We start from the raw sequence: 17551 nt of genomic DNA, 5'->3' as shown, positions 1-17551 counted from the left end.
AATAACAGATGTAAATCCTACCTTATTAATAATTACATTAAATGTAAATGGACTAAACACTCCAATCAAAAGGCAGAGATTGGCAAAGATAAATAAATAGATAAGTAAATAAATAAATACATGATTCAACTATATGCTGCATATCCAACAATAAGAGAATCCCTTCAGATTCAAAAATATATATGAGTTGAAAGTAAAAGAATAGAAAAAGATATATTATGAAAAGAGTTACCAAAGAGAGTTTTAATGACTATTCTAATATCAGACAAAATAGACTTTAAGATAAAAATTGTTACTATAGACAAAAAAGGACATTTTCTAATGATAAAAGAGTCAATCCATCAGGAGGACACAACAATCATAAACAAATATGCACCTAATGACAGAGCCCCAAAACACAGGAAACAAAACCTGACAGAACCAAAGGAGAGATAGACAATTCAACAATAATAGTTGAGGAATTCAATACTCCACTTTCAATAATAGATAGAACAAGTAGGCAGAAGATCAACAAAAAATTAGAAGACTTGAACATTATAAACCAACTAGACCTAACAGACATTTATAGAACACTCCATATAATGACAACAGAAAACACATTCTTCTCAAATGCACATGAAACTTTCTCCAAGATAGAATATATGCTAGGCCATAAAACAAATCTCATTTTTTTTTCCTTGGGAAGATTCACCCTGAGCCAACATCTGCTGCCAATCTTCCTCTTTTTGTATGTGAGCTGCCACCACATCATGGCCACTGACAGATGAGTGATGTAGATCCACACCTGGGAACCAAACCTGGGCTGCCAAAGTGGAGTGCACTGAATTTAACCACTAGGCCACCAGGGCTGGCCCTCAATAAATTTAAGAGTAGTGAAATCATATAAAATACGTTCTCCAACCATAATGGAATTAAATTTGAAATTGATAACAAAAGGAAATTTAGGAAATTCACATATATGTAGACATTAAACAATAAACTTAAATAACCAATAGGTCAAAAAAGAAATCAAAAGGACTTTGAAAATACTTTGAGATGAATGAAAACAAATACACAATATAAGAAAACTTATGGGATGTAGGGAGAGTAGTGCTCAGAGGGAAATTTATAGCTGTTAATGCCTATATTTAAAAGAAGAAATATCCATAGAACCAAATCTGAAACCTTAAAAAACTAGAAAATTAAGGGCAAACTAAACTTAAAGCAAGTAGAAGGGAAGAAATAATAATGAATAGAGGAAAAGCAAATAAAATAGAAAATAGAGAAAACAAACAAAAACAAAAGTTGGTTCTTTGAAAAAATAACATATCGGCAACCTTTAGTGAGAGTAAGAAATACAAGAGAAGATTCTAACTACTAAAATCAGGAACATCACTACTGACTTTAAATAAATAAAAAGTATTGTAAAGGAGTACTATGAACAATTATATACCAATACATTACATAAATTGGATGAAATGGACAACTCTCTAGAAAGACAGAAATTACCAAAACTGATACAAGAAGAAATAGAAAATCTGAATAGATCTATAACAAGTAAAAACATTAAATTATTAATCAAAAAACTTCTCACAAGAAAAAGACTAAGCCTAGATGGCTACACTGGTGAATTCTTGCAAATATTTATATAAGAATTAACACCAATCTTTCATAAATTCTTCTAAAAAAATAGAAGAGGGTGAACACTGCCCAATTTAGTCATTACTTTGCCAGTAAACAGGCATAGACATCACAAGAAGACTACAGATCAATATCTGTTATGAATACAGCTGCAAAAATCCTCAATAAAATACTAGCAAATCAAATCCAGCAACATATAAAAAGGATTATACACCATGACCAAGTGGGATTTATCCCAAGAATGCAAAGTTGTTTCAACATATGAAAATCAATGTAATATACACCATATATATAGAATAAAGGATAAAAACGACATGATCATCTCAATAGATGCAGAAAAGCATTTGACTAAAAATCCAACACTATTTCATGAGTAAAAAAACTCAATGAAGTAGGAATAGAAGGGAATTTTCTCAACCTGATGATAGGCATCTACAAAAACCCTACAGCTAACATCATACTTAGTGGTGAAAGACTGGATGCTTTTACTCTATTATGAGGAAAAAGACAAAGATGTCTGCTCTCACCATGTCTATTCAACATTATAGTAGAGGTTCTAGCCAGGGCAATTAGGTAAGGAAAAGGAATAAAAGGCATCCAGATTGGACAGGAAGAAGTAAAACTACCTTTATTTGCAGCTGACGTGATCTTGTATGTGGACAATTCTAAGGAATCTACATAAAATCTATTAGAACTAATAAATGAGTTCAGTAAGGTTGCAAGATGAAAGAGCAATATGGAAAAATCAATTGTATTTCTATATACTAGCAATGATTAATCTGAAATGAAATTAAGAAAACAATTGTATTTACAATAACATCAAAAAGAATAAGATACTTAGGAATAAGTTTAATAAAAGAAGTGCAAACCGAAAACCACAAAACATCATTGAAAGAAAGTAAACAAGGGCCGGCCCGTGGCTTAGCGGTTAAGTGCTCGTGCTCCGCTGCTGGCGGCCCGGGTTCGCATCCTGGGTGCGCACTGGGGCACCGCTTCTCTGGCCATGCTGGGGCCGTGTCCCACATACAGCAACTGGAAGGATGTGCAACCATGACATACAACTATCTACTGGGGCTTTGGGGGAAAAATAAATAAATTAAAAAAAAAAAAAAAAGAAAGAAAGTAAACAAGACCTAAATAAATGGAAAGATATCTTATGTTCATGGATTGGAAGATTTAATACTGTTAAGGTGGCAATACTTTCTAAATAATTGATCTACAGATTCAATGCAATCCCTATCAAAATACCAATTGGCTTCTTTGCAGAATTGACAAGCTGATTCTAAAATCTGTATGGAAAGGCAAGGAACTGAGAATAGCCAAAGCAATCTTGAAAAAGAACAAAGTTGGGGGACTCACACTTTTTCATTTCAAAATATACCTGCAAAGCTACAGTAATCAAGAGGGTGTGGTACATGTATAAGGATAGACATACAGGTCAATGCAATAAAATTGAGAGTCCAGAAATAAGCCCTTACATTTATGGTCATATGATTTTTAACAAGGGTGCCAAGACAATTCAATATGGAAAACAATTTTTTTCAAAAAATGGTGTAAGGATATCCACATGCAAAAGATTGAAGTTGGACCCCTTCCCCAGACCATAAATAAAAATGAACTCAACATGATCATAGACCTAAATGTAAGAGGTAAAACCATAAAATTCTTAGAAGAAAACAAAAGAGTAAATCTTTATGACCTTGGAATAGGCAACTGTTTATTAGATATGACACCAAAGAACAAGTGACAAAAGAAAAAGTTGACAAATGAGACTTAATTGAAATTAAAACCTTTTTGTGTTTCAAAGGATACTGTCAAGAAAGTGAAAAGACAGCCCACGAAATGGGAGAAAATATTTTCAAATCATATATCTTATAAGGGACTTGTATCCAGAATATATGAAGAACACTTACAACTCAACAACAGAAAGACAAATAGCCCAATTAAAATATCGGCAAAGGATATGAATAGACATTTTCCAAAGAAGATACACAAATGGCCAAAAGATCTATGAAAAGATGTTCAACATAATTAGTCATTAGGGAAATACAAATGAAAACCACAATGAAATACTACTTCATACTTCCCTGAAACAAAATAAAAAAGACAGATAATAAGTGTTGATGAGGATATGAAGAAATTGGAATTGTCATACATTGCTTGTGACATTGTAAAATGGTGCAGCCACTTTAGAAAACACTTTGGTAGTTGCTCAAAAAACTAAACGTAGAGTTACCATATGACCCCACAATTCTACTCCTAGGTATCTATCAAAGATAAATGAAAGTACATGTCCATACAAAAACTTGTACATGAATGTTTATAGCAATATTATTCATAATAGACAAAAGGTAGAAACAACCATCAACTGATGAAGAGATAAACAAAATGGAATATTATTTGGCCATAAAATGGAATGAAGTATTAATACATGCTACAACGTGGATAAGCCTTGATAACATTATGCGAAGTGAAAGAAGCCTGTCACAAAAAGCCACATACTGTATGATTCCATTTATATGAAATGTCCACAATAGGCAGATACTTAGAGACAGAAGGTAGATTAGTGATTGCCAGGGGCTGGAGGGAGGAGGGAATGGGGAGTGACTGTTAATGGGCACAGGGTTTCATTTTAGGGTGATGATAATATCTGGAATTAGTGGTGATCATTGCACAACTTTGTGAATATGATGAAAACCATTGAATTGTTCACTTAAACGTGTGGATTTTATGGTATGTGAATTATATATCACTTTTAAAAATGATATAAAGCACAATTGCTGCATTGACGGTTTAACAATCTAGACGTTGTAATAGAAAATCCATTTATTCAAGCTGGTGATATATACGAGGTACTCTTCTAGACATTTGGGGATGTTTCAGAAATATCTGACTGCCTTCCTGTTCCCTTCTCCAACAATTCAGTCTTAGAGCCATTGGGTGCAGCCTAGCAAAGGAATTGTCACTCCAGAGTGAGGAGTTGGGGAACTGTGGTGGTTCAAAGCAGGGTGAGAAGCATCTGCCAGGAGGCACCCTGGGGTGGGGTGTTGAATTCCAAATGGGGTGAGAAGGGCATGCACAAGGTGGAGGGGGTGGTGGTAGCAATGGGACATTGGTTATAGACAGGAAGACTGGTCAAATAAGTAAATACATAAAGAGAATGGGAGCCAGTTTTCCCACTATAAGAGAGGCAAGTTACAAATACGGAAAGAGAGAAAATAAGAATGAACCCTCTGATGAATCCTGTGTAATGTTGTCTGAGATGGTTGTGTGAGAGTGACATCTCAATAATAAAAAATCCCTAGCACCCGGATCTTGGCTTCTAAATACCACTTTCCACTAAAAGGAAGTAGGGTTCCTTCAAGAAATGGATTATTCTAGAACTGGGGAAGAGAAAGATGAAGCTGGAACATCTTTTTGTGCTAAAAAGTAAGGAAATGTTCAAATAATGACAGGGACATGTCAAAAGGACACAGAAGCCAGTTTTAAAGGGCTCCCACTAGCCAAATCTGGGATAATTTAAGCATCAAAATGAATGTTATTAACGGATTATAACCCAGTGAATAAAAGAAGAAACCATGAGTCTCTACTGATATAAATAAATTAATGAATAAATGGAAAGTTTGATGTGGGATGAGATATTTACATAATTTCAAAGTATTTCCTGACAAAATACTAATGACAAAAGGGAAAAGTAATTTTACAAAGGAGAAGCCTGGCAGATAGCACCTTCATCAAGTGACCTAAGAGAACCTCACCAGTAATGGGACAAGTCACACCATGGCTATTCTGTGTTATTCCCACTCAAAGATGTATGACCTGAATCCAATCAAGAAGAAACATAAGACAAAGCCAATTTGAGGGATATCTAAAAAATAACTGGCCTGTGTTCCTCAAAATTATCAAAGCTGTATAAAAGTTGCAGGAAGATTGAGAAACTTCCAGATTGAAGGAGACTGAAGAGATGAGAAAACTAAATGCAATGTGTGATTCTGAACTGGATTCTGTTGCAAAATAGACATTATTGGGACATCTGGCAAAACTTGAATAGTGTCTGAGGATTAGATGGTAGTAATAGAAACATGTTAATTTCCTGATTTCCTCTGATTTTGATGGTTATATTGAGGTTATGTAGAATGTCCTTGTTTCTAAGAATTACACACTCGGGTATTTGGGGATGATGAGTATCACGTCAATAATGTACTTTCAAATGATCTAGGAAAAGAAGCTTTTGTACTGTGCTCCCACTTTTCTATAAGCTTGAAATTATTTCGAAAAGAAAAAAATATGACCCTTGGTACCTACTTAACGTAAGAATCAATAGTAAGACTATTACACTCTTAGTGTAATGTTTGGTTGCATTATTTATCTTGGAGTGTGCGTATGTGTGTGTTTACTGCTGTTGTGCATGTGTCACCAACACCAAACCATTACTGACGGCCTGGCATTCATGCTCCATCTGGAGTCAAACATTCTGCTCCTTGGCTTACCTCTTTTGACTTTTGTGGCTCATTTGTAAGTTCAATATAGTGTGCGTAAATCTCCATAGTTGATGTGGCTAGTATTTCTATAAGAACTTCAAAATCTTTGAATTACAAGTAAGTTTTAACCCACTGTTCCTGGTGATTCAAGATTCAGGGACATAGGATATTCTGAATTTAAAACAGAAGATTATGAAATATTTTAGCACTTGAAGACTAAACACATGCAAGGACTTTTCTAAACTATTCAGTATAATTACTTCTATAATACATTGTTTTTAAGAAAATGTGGCACATTTGCATGAAATGGTTTTCTCTGAATCATTAATCAAGCTACTATGAACTATACACAACACCTGTTCCATACTTTCTAACCATTACCTAGCTTGCCCTTTAAACTTTCTTGAGATTCTTCCTTGCTATTAATCTGTACTTGTAAATAACAAGACTCAGAGAAACCAGACTGTAGGGATCCATTCTTGCACACTTGTCATTGGCAGGAGGGGAAAAGGAGGCTGCAGAAGCCAGTGAATAGAGGAGAGTGGGAGGGAAGGTAGATAACCTTTAAAGTAATTCAGCTCTGATCGTCTCCCTCCCGTCCTCATTACTCCATCCATCATAGATTAGTTGAGTGTCAACTTTGTGTCAGTAATGGGCATTGGGGATGCAATGACGAACGAGACATGTTCTGGGCTTTTTAAGGAGCACTGTGTTTGGAGGAAGAGAGAGACTGCTGCACTAGAAATTTAAGTATAGTGTAATAGTTTCTACGAAAGAAGTCAAATATAATGTGCTATTGAAGGAGAAACACTGCTGCCTGACAAGAATAAGGAAAGTCTTCACAGAAAAGGTGACATTTAAAGCCTTGGCTGCAGTTCGTCAGGAAAGGAGGAGGGAGGGAATTACAAGCAGAAGGAAAAGTTGAAGCAGAAGGCTGAAGGTCTGAAAGCATGGCTTCTCCAAACTCATAGAGGGTCAGGAGAGAGCACAATGAAGTTCTGTGTGTGTGTGTGAGAGCAGGGATGGGCTGCAGAGCAGACCAGAAAGGCCCATGTGGGCAGACCATTTAAAAAAAGAAAACAAAAAACAACACAGCAATAACAAACACCTCTGTGTGCTATGCTAAGGAATTTGGACTTTATTCTGAAGGCTATGGGGTGTCGGTGGAGGGGTTGCTGGAGAGTGAATTGGTCAGCTCCCTCCCAACACAGGGATTCTGTGATTCTAGGGCATGGGAAAGGAGTGTCTGACCCCTGTGTACCGCTGTGAGAATTGCTGGCTCTCTCCCTTCATTTAGCTCTCTACTCAAACATTACCTCCTCTCCTCCTGCCTACCCTCACAGAAATCGCATGCCCTGCATTTTCTGTTCTCTATCTGGCTTTATTTTTCTTCATGGTATTTCCTAAATATTCCCAAATATTTGACCTAATTACCTGTTTATTGTCTGTCTCCCCCACTGGTATATAAGCTCTATGCTATCAGGGAATTTGTTCTATCATTGCTGTCTCCCCAGTGCCTTGTAGCATGTTGGACATATAGTAAGTGCACATACGTTCTGGAATGAGTGAAGAGAAAGGCAGACCTGCCACAAATCTTGGTCCAAAGAACTTGGGAACCCATAAAACGCAGATTCTAGGAAGGGAACTTTGCAGTGGTCAAGAGGCTCGGAGCGTCCAGACAGAGGGATGGTGGGGTAAGAAGCCCAAGAGGCTCTCTAGAGCAACAGCCTTCCAAAGGAGATGGCAAATTCTTATCCTATGATCATTTTTGTCTTTTCCCCCAGAGCTGACTCTTTATAATGGGAACGCAGGACTCAGATAATATTCTAATTGAGGGGTTCTAGAACCTAAACAAGGATTTCACTGGGGAAAGAAAATGAAGCCTAGATCTTTTCTCTAACATAATCCAAAGCCAGAGCCTGGAATCATGAAGCTGGTGTTTTCCTGAAGTCCCCTGAGATCTCAAAACAGGCAACCCATGCCCTGCAGAACTCACGGGTCTCCTGAGGTCTCAGCCTGAACACGTCACCTTCAACTTCCCAGCATCTTGCATGCTTGGGTATGAAGGACACGAGGTGCAGTCATGATACCGGGGTGAATTCATCAGTAGTTCCCTGCATCTCCAGCAGCTGGATGTCCAGAAACTTCTCAGAACACTGGCTGATGGCTCAAGTCCTTAGCTTTCCCAAGGCACATGGCTAGAAATCATTTTGAATCACAGGACAAACAGCCAAATCTCAACTATCTGAAAACTTGTTTTCTAGATAGTGGCCTTGTTTCTAGATCTTTCCAATTTGAAAACCATCTAATTTGTTTCTATTTCAGGCAACCAAAACCTAGTATTATGGATATGCAAGGAAAATACAGTCGTGGTTCTATTGCCTGGCATATGGGTGATTTTGAGCACACCGATCAAAGAAATTCCAAATGGGCAACCCTTGTTAGGCAGAGTAAGGCAACACTGCCAAGAGCTTACAGACCACCTATGCTGCCAAAGCTACCGAAAAAGGAGGAGGTATGATCATTTGCTTTTCTGAATAATCATAGAAAACATCAAGGTGTTTTAACATATGAATTAGAGAATGCTGTTTAATAGAAAGACTACTAATAATCAGCTTTATAGCTCCTTTTGACCTATCAAAACATTTTATAATTTATATTGGATTTCCACAGTAATGTCCATACTGTGTGTAGGTGGGTATTACAGCTAAAGAAAACAAGAGGTTGTGAGGTTCAGCCCTTACAAGTGTTTATTTATCACATGGTTTAACCTGGAGAGAATGGCCATCCCCTTGATGTCTAAAACCTGAGAAAGCTCTCACTTTGTGAAATGGACATAAATCTATAACCCCTCTTAAAACCCCTACAGACTGGTTAGCAGAGTAAGAATACACCAGTTCAAATTCAAGTTTTTTTTCCCACTACTATCTGAAACCTTGAGCAAGTTGCATAATTTCCCTACACGGCTTTTTTTTTGTTTTTCCTGAGGAAGATTCGCCCTGAGCTAACATCTGTGCCAATCTTCCTTTATTTTGTATGTGGGTCATCACCACAACATGGCCACCAATGAGTGGTGTAGGTCTGCACCCAGGAACCAAACCTGGGCCACCAAAGCAGAGCTCGCTGAACTTACCCACTAGGGCACAGAGCCAGCCCCTCTATATGTTTTTTTTATAAGTAAAATGGGGATATTAGTCTCTGTCCTAAATATTTTTAGAGTTATCATGAGAATCAAGTAAAGAATGTACAAGTATGTATTCAAATCAACAACTCTTTCCTGAGGTCCTTTTGCATAATCCACAGCAAAATGCACTTTGTAGTGTCAGTATTGAATATTGGTTTTGACAACAAATTTACATGATACAAAAGGGAATAGAATAGCTCAGATACATTCAGAGACTCCTGTTCCTTACATGAACACTCTCTGTGCTGTATTGAAGAATCTTGCCAACTCTCTAGAATATTGCTCACCCTCTGTCACCAGAGATCTGATTCATTAGCAATTAATTATATTTATTTGAAACATTCTGTGAGGGAGCCGTGGAAGGCCTCCTTGGTGGGTCCTGACCCAGGGATGCTTTGTATTGAAAAAGGGAGCAGTTCAGCTGCTAACATTCCTTTGTGGTCTGAATTTTGGGCTGGGTCCAAATGAGATGATTTATTGTGGTATGTGGAGGAGCCTTAGATTAGTTACTTTCCATCACTGAACTAATTTTGTGCAGATTAGAGTGATCATGGATTAAACGATCCCAAATGCCTCCTATCATTCACTAAATCCAGTTGAGATATTTTTGTGCATTTAGAAAAAAATCTGTTAAAAGACTTTTCATTTTGAAATGATTTCAAACTTACAGCAGATTTTCAACAACGGTAAAAAGTGAACTCCTGATACATTATTTCCTCCAAGTTGCCAGTTATTAATTTTGCTTTATTGCTTACTTTCTATGTGTGTGTGTATGTGCACAGATACACATACACACACATATATATATTTGTTTTTTCCAAACCATTTGAGGGTAAGTTGCAGACATGATGTTCCTTGGCCGGTAAATATTTCAGAGTGTATTTCCTAAGAACAAGGATGTTCTCTCACATAACCACAGTACTATTATAAGATTCAGGAAATTTAAGATTGATACAATATTATTATCTAATCTATAGTGCATAATCAAATTTTATTAATTGACCCCAAGAATGTCTTTTCTCTCTGATCCAGGATACAATCTATTATCATGTATTACATTTTGTCCTCATCTCTCTTTAGCCTCCTTCAATTTGGAGCAGTTCCTTAGTGTTGGTCACTGACATTTTTGAAGGGTACAGACCAGTTCTGTAGAATGCCTCTTAATTACGGTTTATCTGATGTTTTCTCATGAGTAGATGCAGGTTATGTGTTTTGGGAAGTAATTCCAGATAAGTGCTGCTATGTCATTCTCAGTGCATTACATCAAAGAGGTACCTGAGGTTGGTTTCACCCATAATTGGTGAAGGTAATCAATTTCTAGGTCACGACTTTTCCCTTCCAGAGATAAACAATATCCTATATTATTCAGTAATCTCTCTTTTTTTTATCAACTAGCCTTTCTTCTAAATTTCCAGAGAAACATTAGAAACATGTTCTCCAAGCCCATTTTTTGGACCATCCCCCAGGGTTCTTATGGATGACCCTTCAATAAGTACTCAAGTCCCATCCCACCCCTTGAATATAAATCCTCTTCAGTGAAAATAACTTGAATCAAGTGTTCTTATAAATTCAAAAGCAAATAATGAACACAATATGTGTAAAGCCTCCAACATAGAGCCTCACACTAGCCACCCATGAGTGGCCACTATTACTCTACTTACCTGAGATGCCAGCACATCTTCCAATCCCTATGCTGCAAGAATCAGAACCACACTGAGCCAGCCCTGATGGCCTAGCAGTTAGTTTGGCCTGCCCTGCTTTGGCGGGCCGGGTTCAGTTCCTGGGCGTGGAACTACACCACTCATCTGTTAGTAGCCATGCTATGGCAGCAGCTCATATAGAAGAACTAGAAGGACTTACAACTAGAATATACAACGATGTGCTGGGGCTTTGGAGAGAAAAAATAAGAGCTAGATTGGCAACAGATGTTAGCTCACAGCAAATCTTTCCCAGCAAAAAAAACAATACTCAAAAAAAAAAAAAAAGAATCAGAACCATGCACTGAAAGCAGCCACAAAAAAGTAAAAATTTGTCAACGGTATTGGGGGATTTGGGGGAAATTTTAAAAGCATAAACCTATACACAATATCACGTTTTCTCATTAAGACAGAAGGTTGAAAATGGGGATGTTTTATATTCACATACTTGAGTTTGGATTTTTACTTATAAACCTAAGTTTGGAGCTTAATTACAATGTTTCAAAAAGTACAATTTATGATATTTAACAGTATGTATCATTTTTGTATACATTTACCCAAAATGCTCCTACAAATATTTTTGAAAATCGATTGGGCAAATTTCTAAACTGTTTCTTCTTACGAGGCTTACGTGATTGTGGAGGCTGGCAAATCCAAAACCTGCAGGGTAGGCCTGCAGTGAGAGTGATGTTGCAGCTAAAGTCCAGAGGCAACTTGGAGGCAGAATTCCTTCTTCGCTGGGGACCTCAGTTTGTTTTCTCTTAAGTCCTTCAACTGAGTGGATGAGGCCTACTCACATTATCGTGGGTAATCCGCTTTACTCCAAGTCTACTAGTCTAAATGTTAATCTTATCTAAAAAATACCTTCATGGCAACATCAACACTGGTGTTTGACCAAATATCTGGGTACCATGGCCTAACTAAGCTGACAAATAAAATTAACTATCACAGTACCCATCTCATCTAGATGTGAGGATTAAATAAGGTAACATATATAAAGCATCTGACAGCACAGTCCAGACACCAGAGAAACAAAAAGCAATGTGGTGTGTATGTGTGTGTGTAAGTTCTTTATCAATGGCATGATTTTAAAGCTGCTTGAGGGAATATGGAAAACACCTGAAACTTTCATTTAATCCAAAAAAGACTTTGAAATGCCTGATGTTACTTCTCCCTATAGTCTTTAAGACAACATAATGCAGTATGGTATTATATTGCTGCAAAAGTTACACTTAACAGCATATTTTTTCCTGAGACCATATATATCAGTGATCTCATCCCTTTCATAGCAAATATTTTATAATGCCCTTTACTTTCCTAAAATAAAATTCATAAATAACATAATCTACTCACACACATAATTTGTAACAAACCAATATAATGTCCTAGATGTACTACTTAAAAAGTAACTTATATTAATATATATTTTAATATACAGACATTGGGGCACTAGTAGATTACAATAGAAAATATAATGAAGTAGACGGATGCTTGTATCTGTATGTAGTCGCCATGAATGTAACAGCTAGAAATGAAGGCTGATACAGATACACCGCATTGATGACTCAAATTCCACGAATATCGTAGCTGTTGGTAACACTGTTTTCCAAATTTATGTCAGTTCTCGTTAAAATTCTGAACCTTACAAAGTAAAATCTTCCCTCAATTTGTACCAAAGTAGCATTCCCGGAAAATTCAGAATATATTAAAATATGTGAAAAATACTTTGTGCTTTTATGTAAAGCAGAATTAAATTCTCAGCTTAATTATAAACAGTTTTCTCACCCACACGAATGTCCAGCAGGATATTTAAAAGTCACGCAGGAGGTGGGACAATTCCTCATTCCATGGGGTGCCCCACACATTATAAGACATTTCTCCTACCATCCTCAGCCCCCACCATGTGCCAGTAGCCCTCACCCATCCTTACGCTAACCAAAAATGCTTCTACATTTCCAAAACACCCCTGTTGAAAATCACTGACATATATAATAAACTTGTTTCAGCATGAATTAATGAAAATGAGATCTCAGTTTTTAAGTTTTAAGATTAAATATAACAAACAAATCACATGCAGTACCAGGAAAATGTTCAAGATAAATTCAAAAGGTTTATTGCACCAAATGCCACAGAAAAATGGATCAAAATAATACATGAACAAGTTTTAAGAAAAATTTTCCATACATTGACATTAATACCTATTTAAACTGATCAAAAATATAAAGTCCTATTAATTTGTCTTAACGGAGCTTCAATAATAACAATTCCCAGATTTTCTCCTTTTTTAAACACCACTTAAATTTAAGCATATTGCAATCTTGCTTCCAAGATATACGGTTCACCAAATTTTGACATTTAAAAATGAACATTCAGAGGGGGCTGCTTGATTTAGGCAAATATTATATTAAAATATCCCCCTCTGCCAAAGCACAATAAAAAACAAATGTTTCACATTTACAAGAGAAGCTAAAGACTTTTTCAATTTAATGATGAAAGTATGCATGAACAAAATACTTTCAAAAGTACATTTTAGTGGAAAAATCCAGACATTGAAAAGATTTTTGGGGTCACTTCATATTCTTTATTTTTATGTACAACCAACTCTAGTGAAGAACCTAAAAAGCTACAGACTAAATTTTTATAAAATCTCAGGACCTAATTAGAAGAGCCTAAACAACAGTTTAGTATCATTTAGCAAGCAGGGATTTTCCTCCCTCCAAAAAGGTTAATTTTGAAAAATATGGTAAGTTTAAAAAGTTGCGATGTGTAAACGGCAGTTCCATGGGATGTGAAAAGATTATAGTTACTTTCATTAAAAAACAGCACACTTCAGAAAAATGGATTGAAGCCTGTACAAAAAGCTATTTAACACTGATAAAAATAAAATACTTTGGAATTATGCACAAGTATGGAAGCTACATTTTAAATTTTCATTGTCATGTTTAAACGTACACAATTATCTTTACATTCATATCACTCATCTATTAAAAATAAAACTGCAACATGCTAGAAAGAGGCCCATCACAGTAACATTTACACACTTCTGCTCTGTCATGCCTCACTAGCTTGCTTAAAAAAGCAAGAGGCTACAAAAGTTACACTCAACAGGTAAGACTTAAAAGTTGAAGAAACCCTAAAGGTGGAATCCTGTCAACTGAGGTAGTTTTCTCTCTTTTTTTTTTTTAATTTTTATTTTTTTCTTGAGGTGGGCATGGGAGAGGGCAGGATCCCCTTCTTGCCTCTGCAGCTAAGGCAGAATGAAGCCACTGGGTGGTGTACGGTGTGTGAGTGGGGTATCTCGACACAGCTCCATGAGATTTTTTTCTTTTCCACTTTTGGGAAGAGGTTGAACTTAAGACAAACAAAACTTGAATGTTATTTAAAGAAGGCTTATAAAAGAGCAGCAACATTCTTGGACTGTTTTTGCGGGCAACAGACGTGAGGATTAGGTCCTGACTGGAATCCTGAGCATCACCGAGACAACCCCCACTTGTGACCCACCTGTAGTTTTCCAACAGACATTTTCCAAGAGAGAGTGTTGGAACAGGAGATTAAGAGGCAAATTAAATCTTCTCAGGCTTTGAGGGGGCTGGGCTAAATCTTTTATGTATGGAGTTTAGAATCAGCCATTTAAAGCTCCATTTCCCCCTATATGGGTCTAATTTTCAACATGCCACTATGTACACATTAGAATGGAACTGATTTTGTATCTAGTTATTTTCTATGAAACCCTGGAAGGTGGTGAATGAGGGAAAGTGCCCAAAACGTGTAAACAAGGAAAAGAGAACTAGAGATGAGGGAAATGCTTTAAACTGGTGCAGATGGAAATGATGTAATATCAGCTATTACAATTTATTCACACATAATGAAAAACAATTGATGAGTGAGCTGAGCCACAGGTGAGGCTCATTCTCTTTGTGTAACATAACAACAGGCAATGATGCCATGGAACTAGAGAATTTAAAACACCAAACTCAGATGTTAGACAAAAGGAAATAGAAAAATATAAAAAGAATGGAAAACTTCAGTTTTATGAAAGAAAGATAAAATAAAAATTAAAGATCTTAAGAGCCTTAATGCACCCATCTACATTTCACATCATAAAAAAAGAGAGGGGGAAGGTAGCAGTTCTGACCTATTCCTAAGAATTATTCCTAAGAAATGATAGACTTATTTTTCTGCATTGGTACTGCTGCTGTATTCTTTGAAACAAATCATTAACTTGTAAAAGAATAAAGAGACAAACTTATGTAACCTGTTGTTTAGGATAAGGATTTCATCAAATAGAAAATCTGAAGTCATTCTAACCCCCAAAAGGGACGTGACTTCATATTCCTAGGTACAAAGGATATATGGAAGGGACTGGAATTAATTCATAACAATGAAAGGAGATCAGAGCCTGGTTATAATTAACTGTACTCAAGATCTGCAAGGTGCTAACGATGTTTTGCTTTATTACATTAGCTCCTTTTAATGATCTACTTTTTAAAAGTCTCTTCCCTTACCTGGATGTCAGTACACAGTCTGACATGGTCATAGTTCATGGTCAGGACTAAGTAAAGTTTCTTTTATATTAACAGAAAATTAAGTTTTTTTAAAAAATGAACTATGCTAATAAACAATTCTTCATTTTGGCAGGTTTTATAGTGGGTGAGTTAATTTCTATAAAGGTGTTTTGAAAAGGGCGTAGGGATTAGAAGGCACAGAGATGATAATGTAAAAATTTAGATCATATACGGATTGTTTATAAATGTTCAAACTAATTACTTTCATTAGTTATCCTGAACTGTTGCAGGTTTCATTTCCCACCAGGACAGCTGTGCCTTTTAAAGTATAAATAGTCATTTGTATTAACTATTACAGGAAGAAAGTAGCTTCGGCTGGAAGAATTGAGCAACAGAAACACTCTTGAGCTTACAGAAATAACTTTGGTAAATGGCCTCTTACAAAGGCTGCTGAAAGCTCTAAAGTATCAGGATAAAACACGGTATCAGACTATGCACTTCGCTGCTACAAACTACATCTTGATGGGATTAAGATGCTACATTGATCCTTGGGTTTATTGCACCAACAATCTGTCTCAAACCGACCTGTGGCTGCATGTGAAACAAGGTAAACTCCAAGAAGACGTGAAAACAGTGGATCCTAAAGAACTCTCTTCCCAACAGTCAATTCTCTTTCACACTTCACGTCAGACAGTAACTCCTACAGCCATCAGAGCTGAAGATGGCACAATGTGGCTTCCTTTATTTCACCTTTCGTAAAAAGCAAACTCTGACCTGGAATCCAGAGGCCTTGTTCTGCCTGTCTTCTTAGAATAGCAAAATATGCTTCCCCCAGTTTGGAGAGCTCATGCTTACACTCTGAAACATTTTCCTACTGGAATGGTAGACACACTGTTTACCCCCTGCTCCCAAGTCACTATGCTGCCCAAACACACAAGGCAATCTGTACCAACAGCTTAGTGTTCAGTGTAGTGCTTACGTTTCCTCCTACCAAAAAGGTCACTCTCTCTGTTGATTCATGGGTGACGAAAGGCCTAAAGTGTTCATGAAAAACACAAATGCCATTATGTCAAGTAAACCTAAGTCTTCCAATGAAGCATCCACTTGAAAGCAACAAAACAAAACCAAACAAACAGGTGGAATGACTGTTTCTGTTTGCTCTTCTTATGCTTTTGACATCACAGAGAGCTTATTCTTCTTCAGTTGAGAATCTGATTTTTTTTTTCTTCCAAGGAAGAACTGTCCTGAGCTTTAGCTTATAAGAGTATTTGAGCGACGTAAGGAGAATGAGTACTGGCAATAGCAGTCAACAGAGGCAGGTCGTTCGATTCAATCCTGAACATTGAAAAAAGAAAAGAGTACATGATTATACAGGAAAGTATTATTGCTAGGTACCAAGCTTGCTAGACCACTGCTTAAAACTAATGAAAAAGTAAAAGAGATAGAGAGGTGATAAACTTGTTCTTTTATTCTGTTCTCCCAGTGGACACTGCCCAAGGGACCAAAGGGAGAGGCAGGCGGGGTGCTGTGCCTACGTGTGGAAACAGAGCTGTTCTTCCCACAGCAGGGGTCACCCAATTTTAAGTCTGGACTTTTCTTATCACTATGTTGTACTTGAATGTTTTCTCCAGTATCTCCTCATTCCTCCCGTCAACACTCGTGAATGCAGACTGACTCTGCACCTAGGTTCAAATTAATCTTAGGAAATGACAAAGGTGGGAATTTCTTCAAAAACCTTGGGGCTTTGTTCAACAGGTTATACAACTTAGATCCTCTCTAAGCATTTTAGCCATGACATTTTAAAAGCAAAGTGACACTAATAAATACTGAATCAAGAGACATCACAGCATCAAATGGACGTGGCTTTGGCTGCCTCTCTTAAAGCAGAGGTGGATACAGCATGGTCACTGACAAAATGCTGCCAAATGTCCTGACAAAAATTAGGACTGCTTCAGTCCATGGAATAAGTCCTCATTCTTTCTACTAAATTCCAAAAACAAAAAATTAAAAATAAAATTTTAAAAGGTAGCTGGCATTACTTCATGGAGTTTTCTATGCTTTCTC

General features: G+C 36.8%; 2 protein-coding genes across 5 annotated transcripts in view; one reads left to right on the top strand and one right to left on the bottom strand.

The window, feature by feature from the left end:
- The window catches only part of SPMIP2 (sperm microtubule inner protein 2), a 129430-nt gene that overhangs the window by 106563 nt on the left and 5316 nt on the right, over positions 1-17551 (top strand). Inside the window, exon 4 of the mRNA XM_058550276.1 lies at positions 8427-8616. Coding sequence (XP_058406259.1) covers positions 8427-8616 — 190 coding nt within the window. The remainder of the gene's footprint in view (positions 1-8426; positions 8617-17551) is intronic.
- FNIP2 (folliculin interacting protein 2) overlaps positions 13073-17551 on the bottom strand; it is a 133355-nt gene continuing 128876 nt past the window's right edge. For all 4 annotated transcript variants that reach the window (XM_058550271.1, XM_058550272.1, XM_058550275.1 and 1 more), the window contains one exon: positions 13073-16822. In XM_058550271.1, the coding sequence (XP_058406254.1) occupies positions 16744-16822 (79 nt within the window). In that variant the 3' untranslated portion in view covers positions 13073-16743. The remainder of the gene's footprint in view (positions 16823-17551) is intronic.

The sequence above is a fragment of the Diceros bicornis genome, chromosome 11 (genome assembly GCF_020826845.1).
Source record: "Diceros bicornis minor isolate mBicDic1 chromosome 11, mDicBic1.mat.cur, whole genome shotgun sequence".
Taxonomy (NCBI): Eukaryota; Metazoa; Chordata; class Mammalia; order Perissodactyla; family Rhinocerotidae; genus Diceros; species Diceros bicornis.
This window is presented reverse-complemented; position numbering and strand designations above follow the sequence as displayed.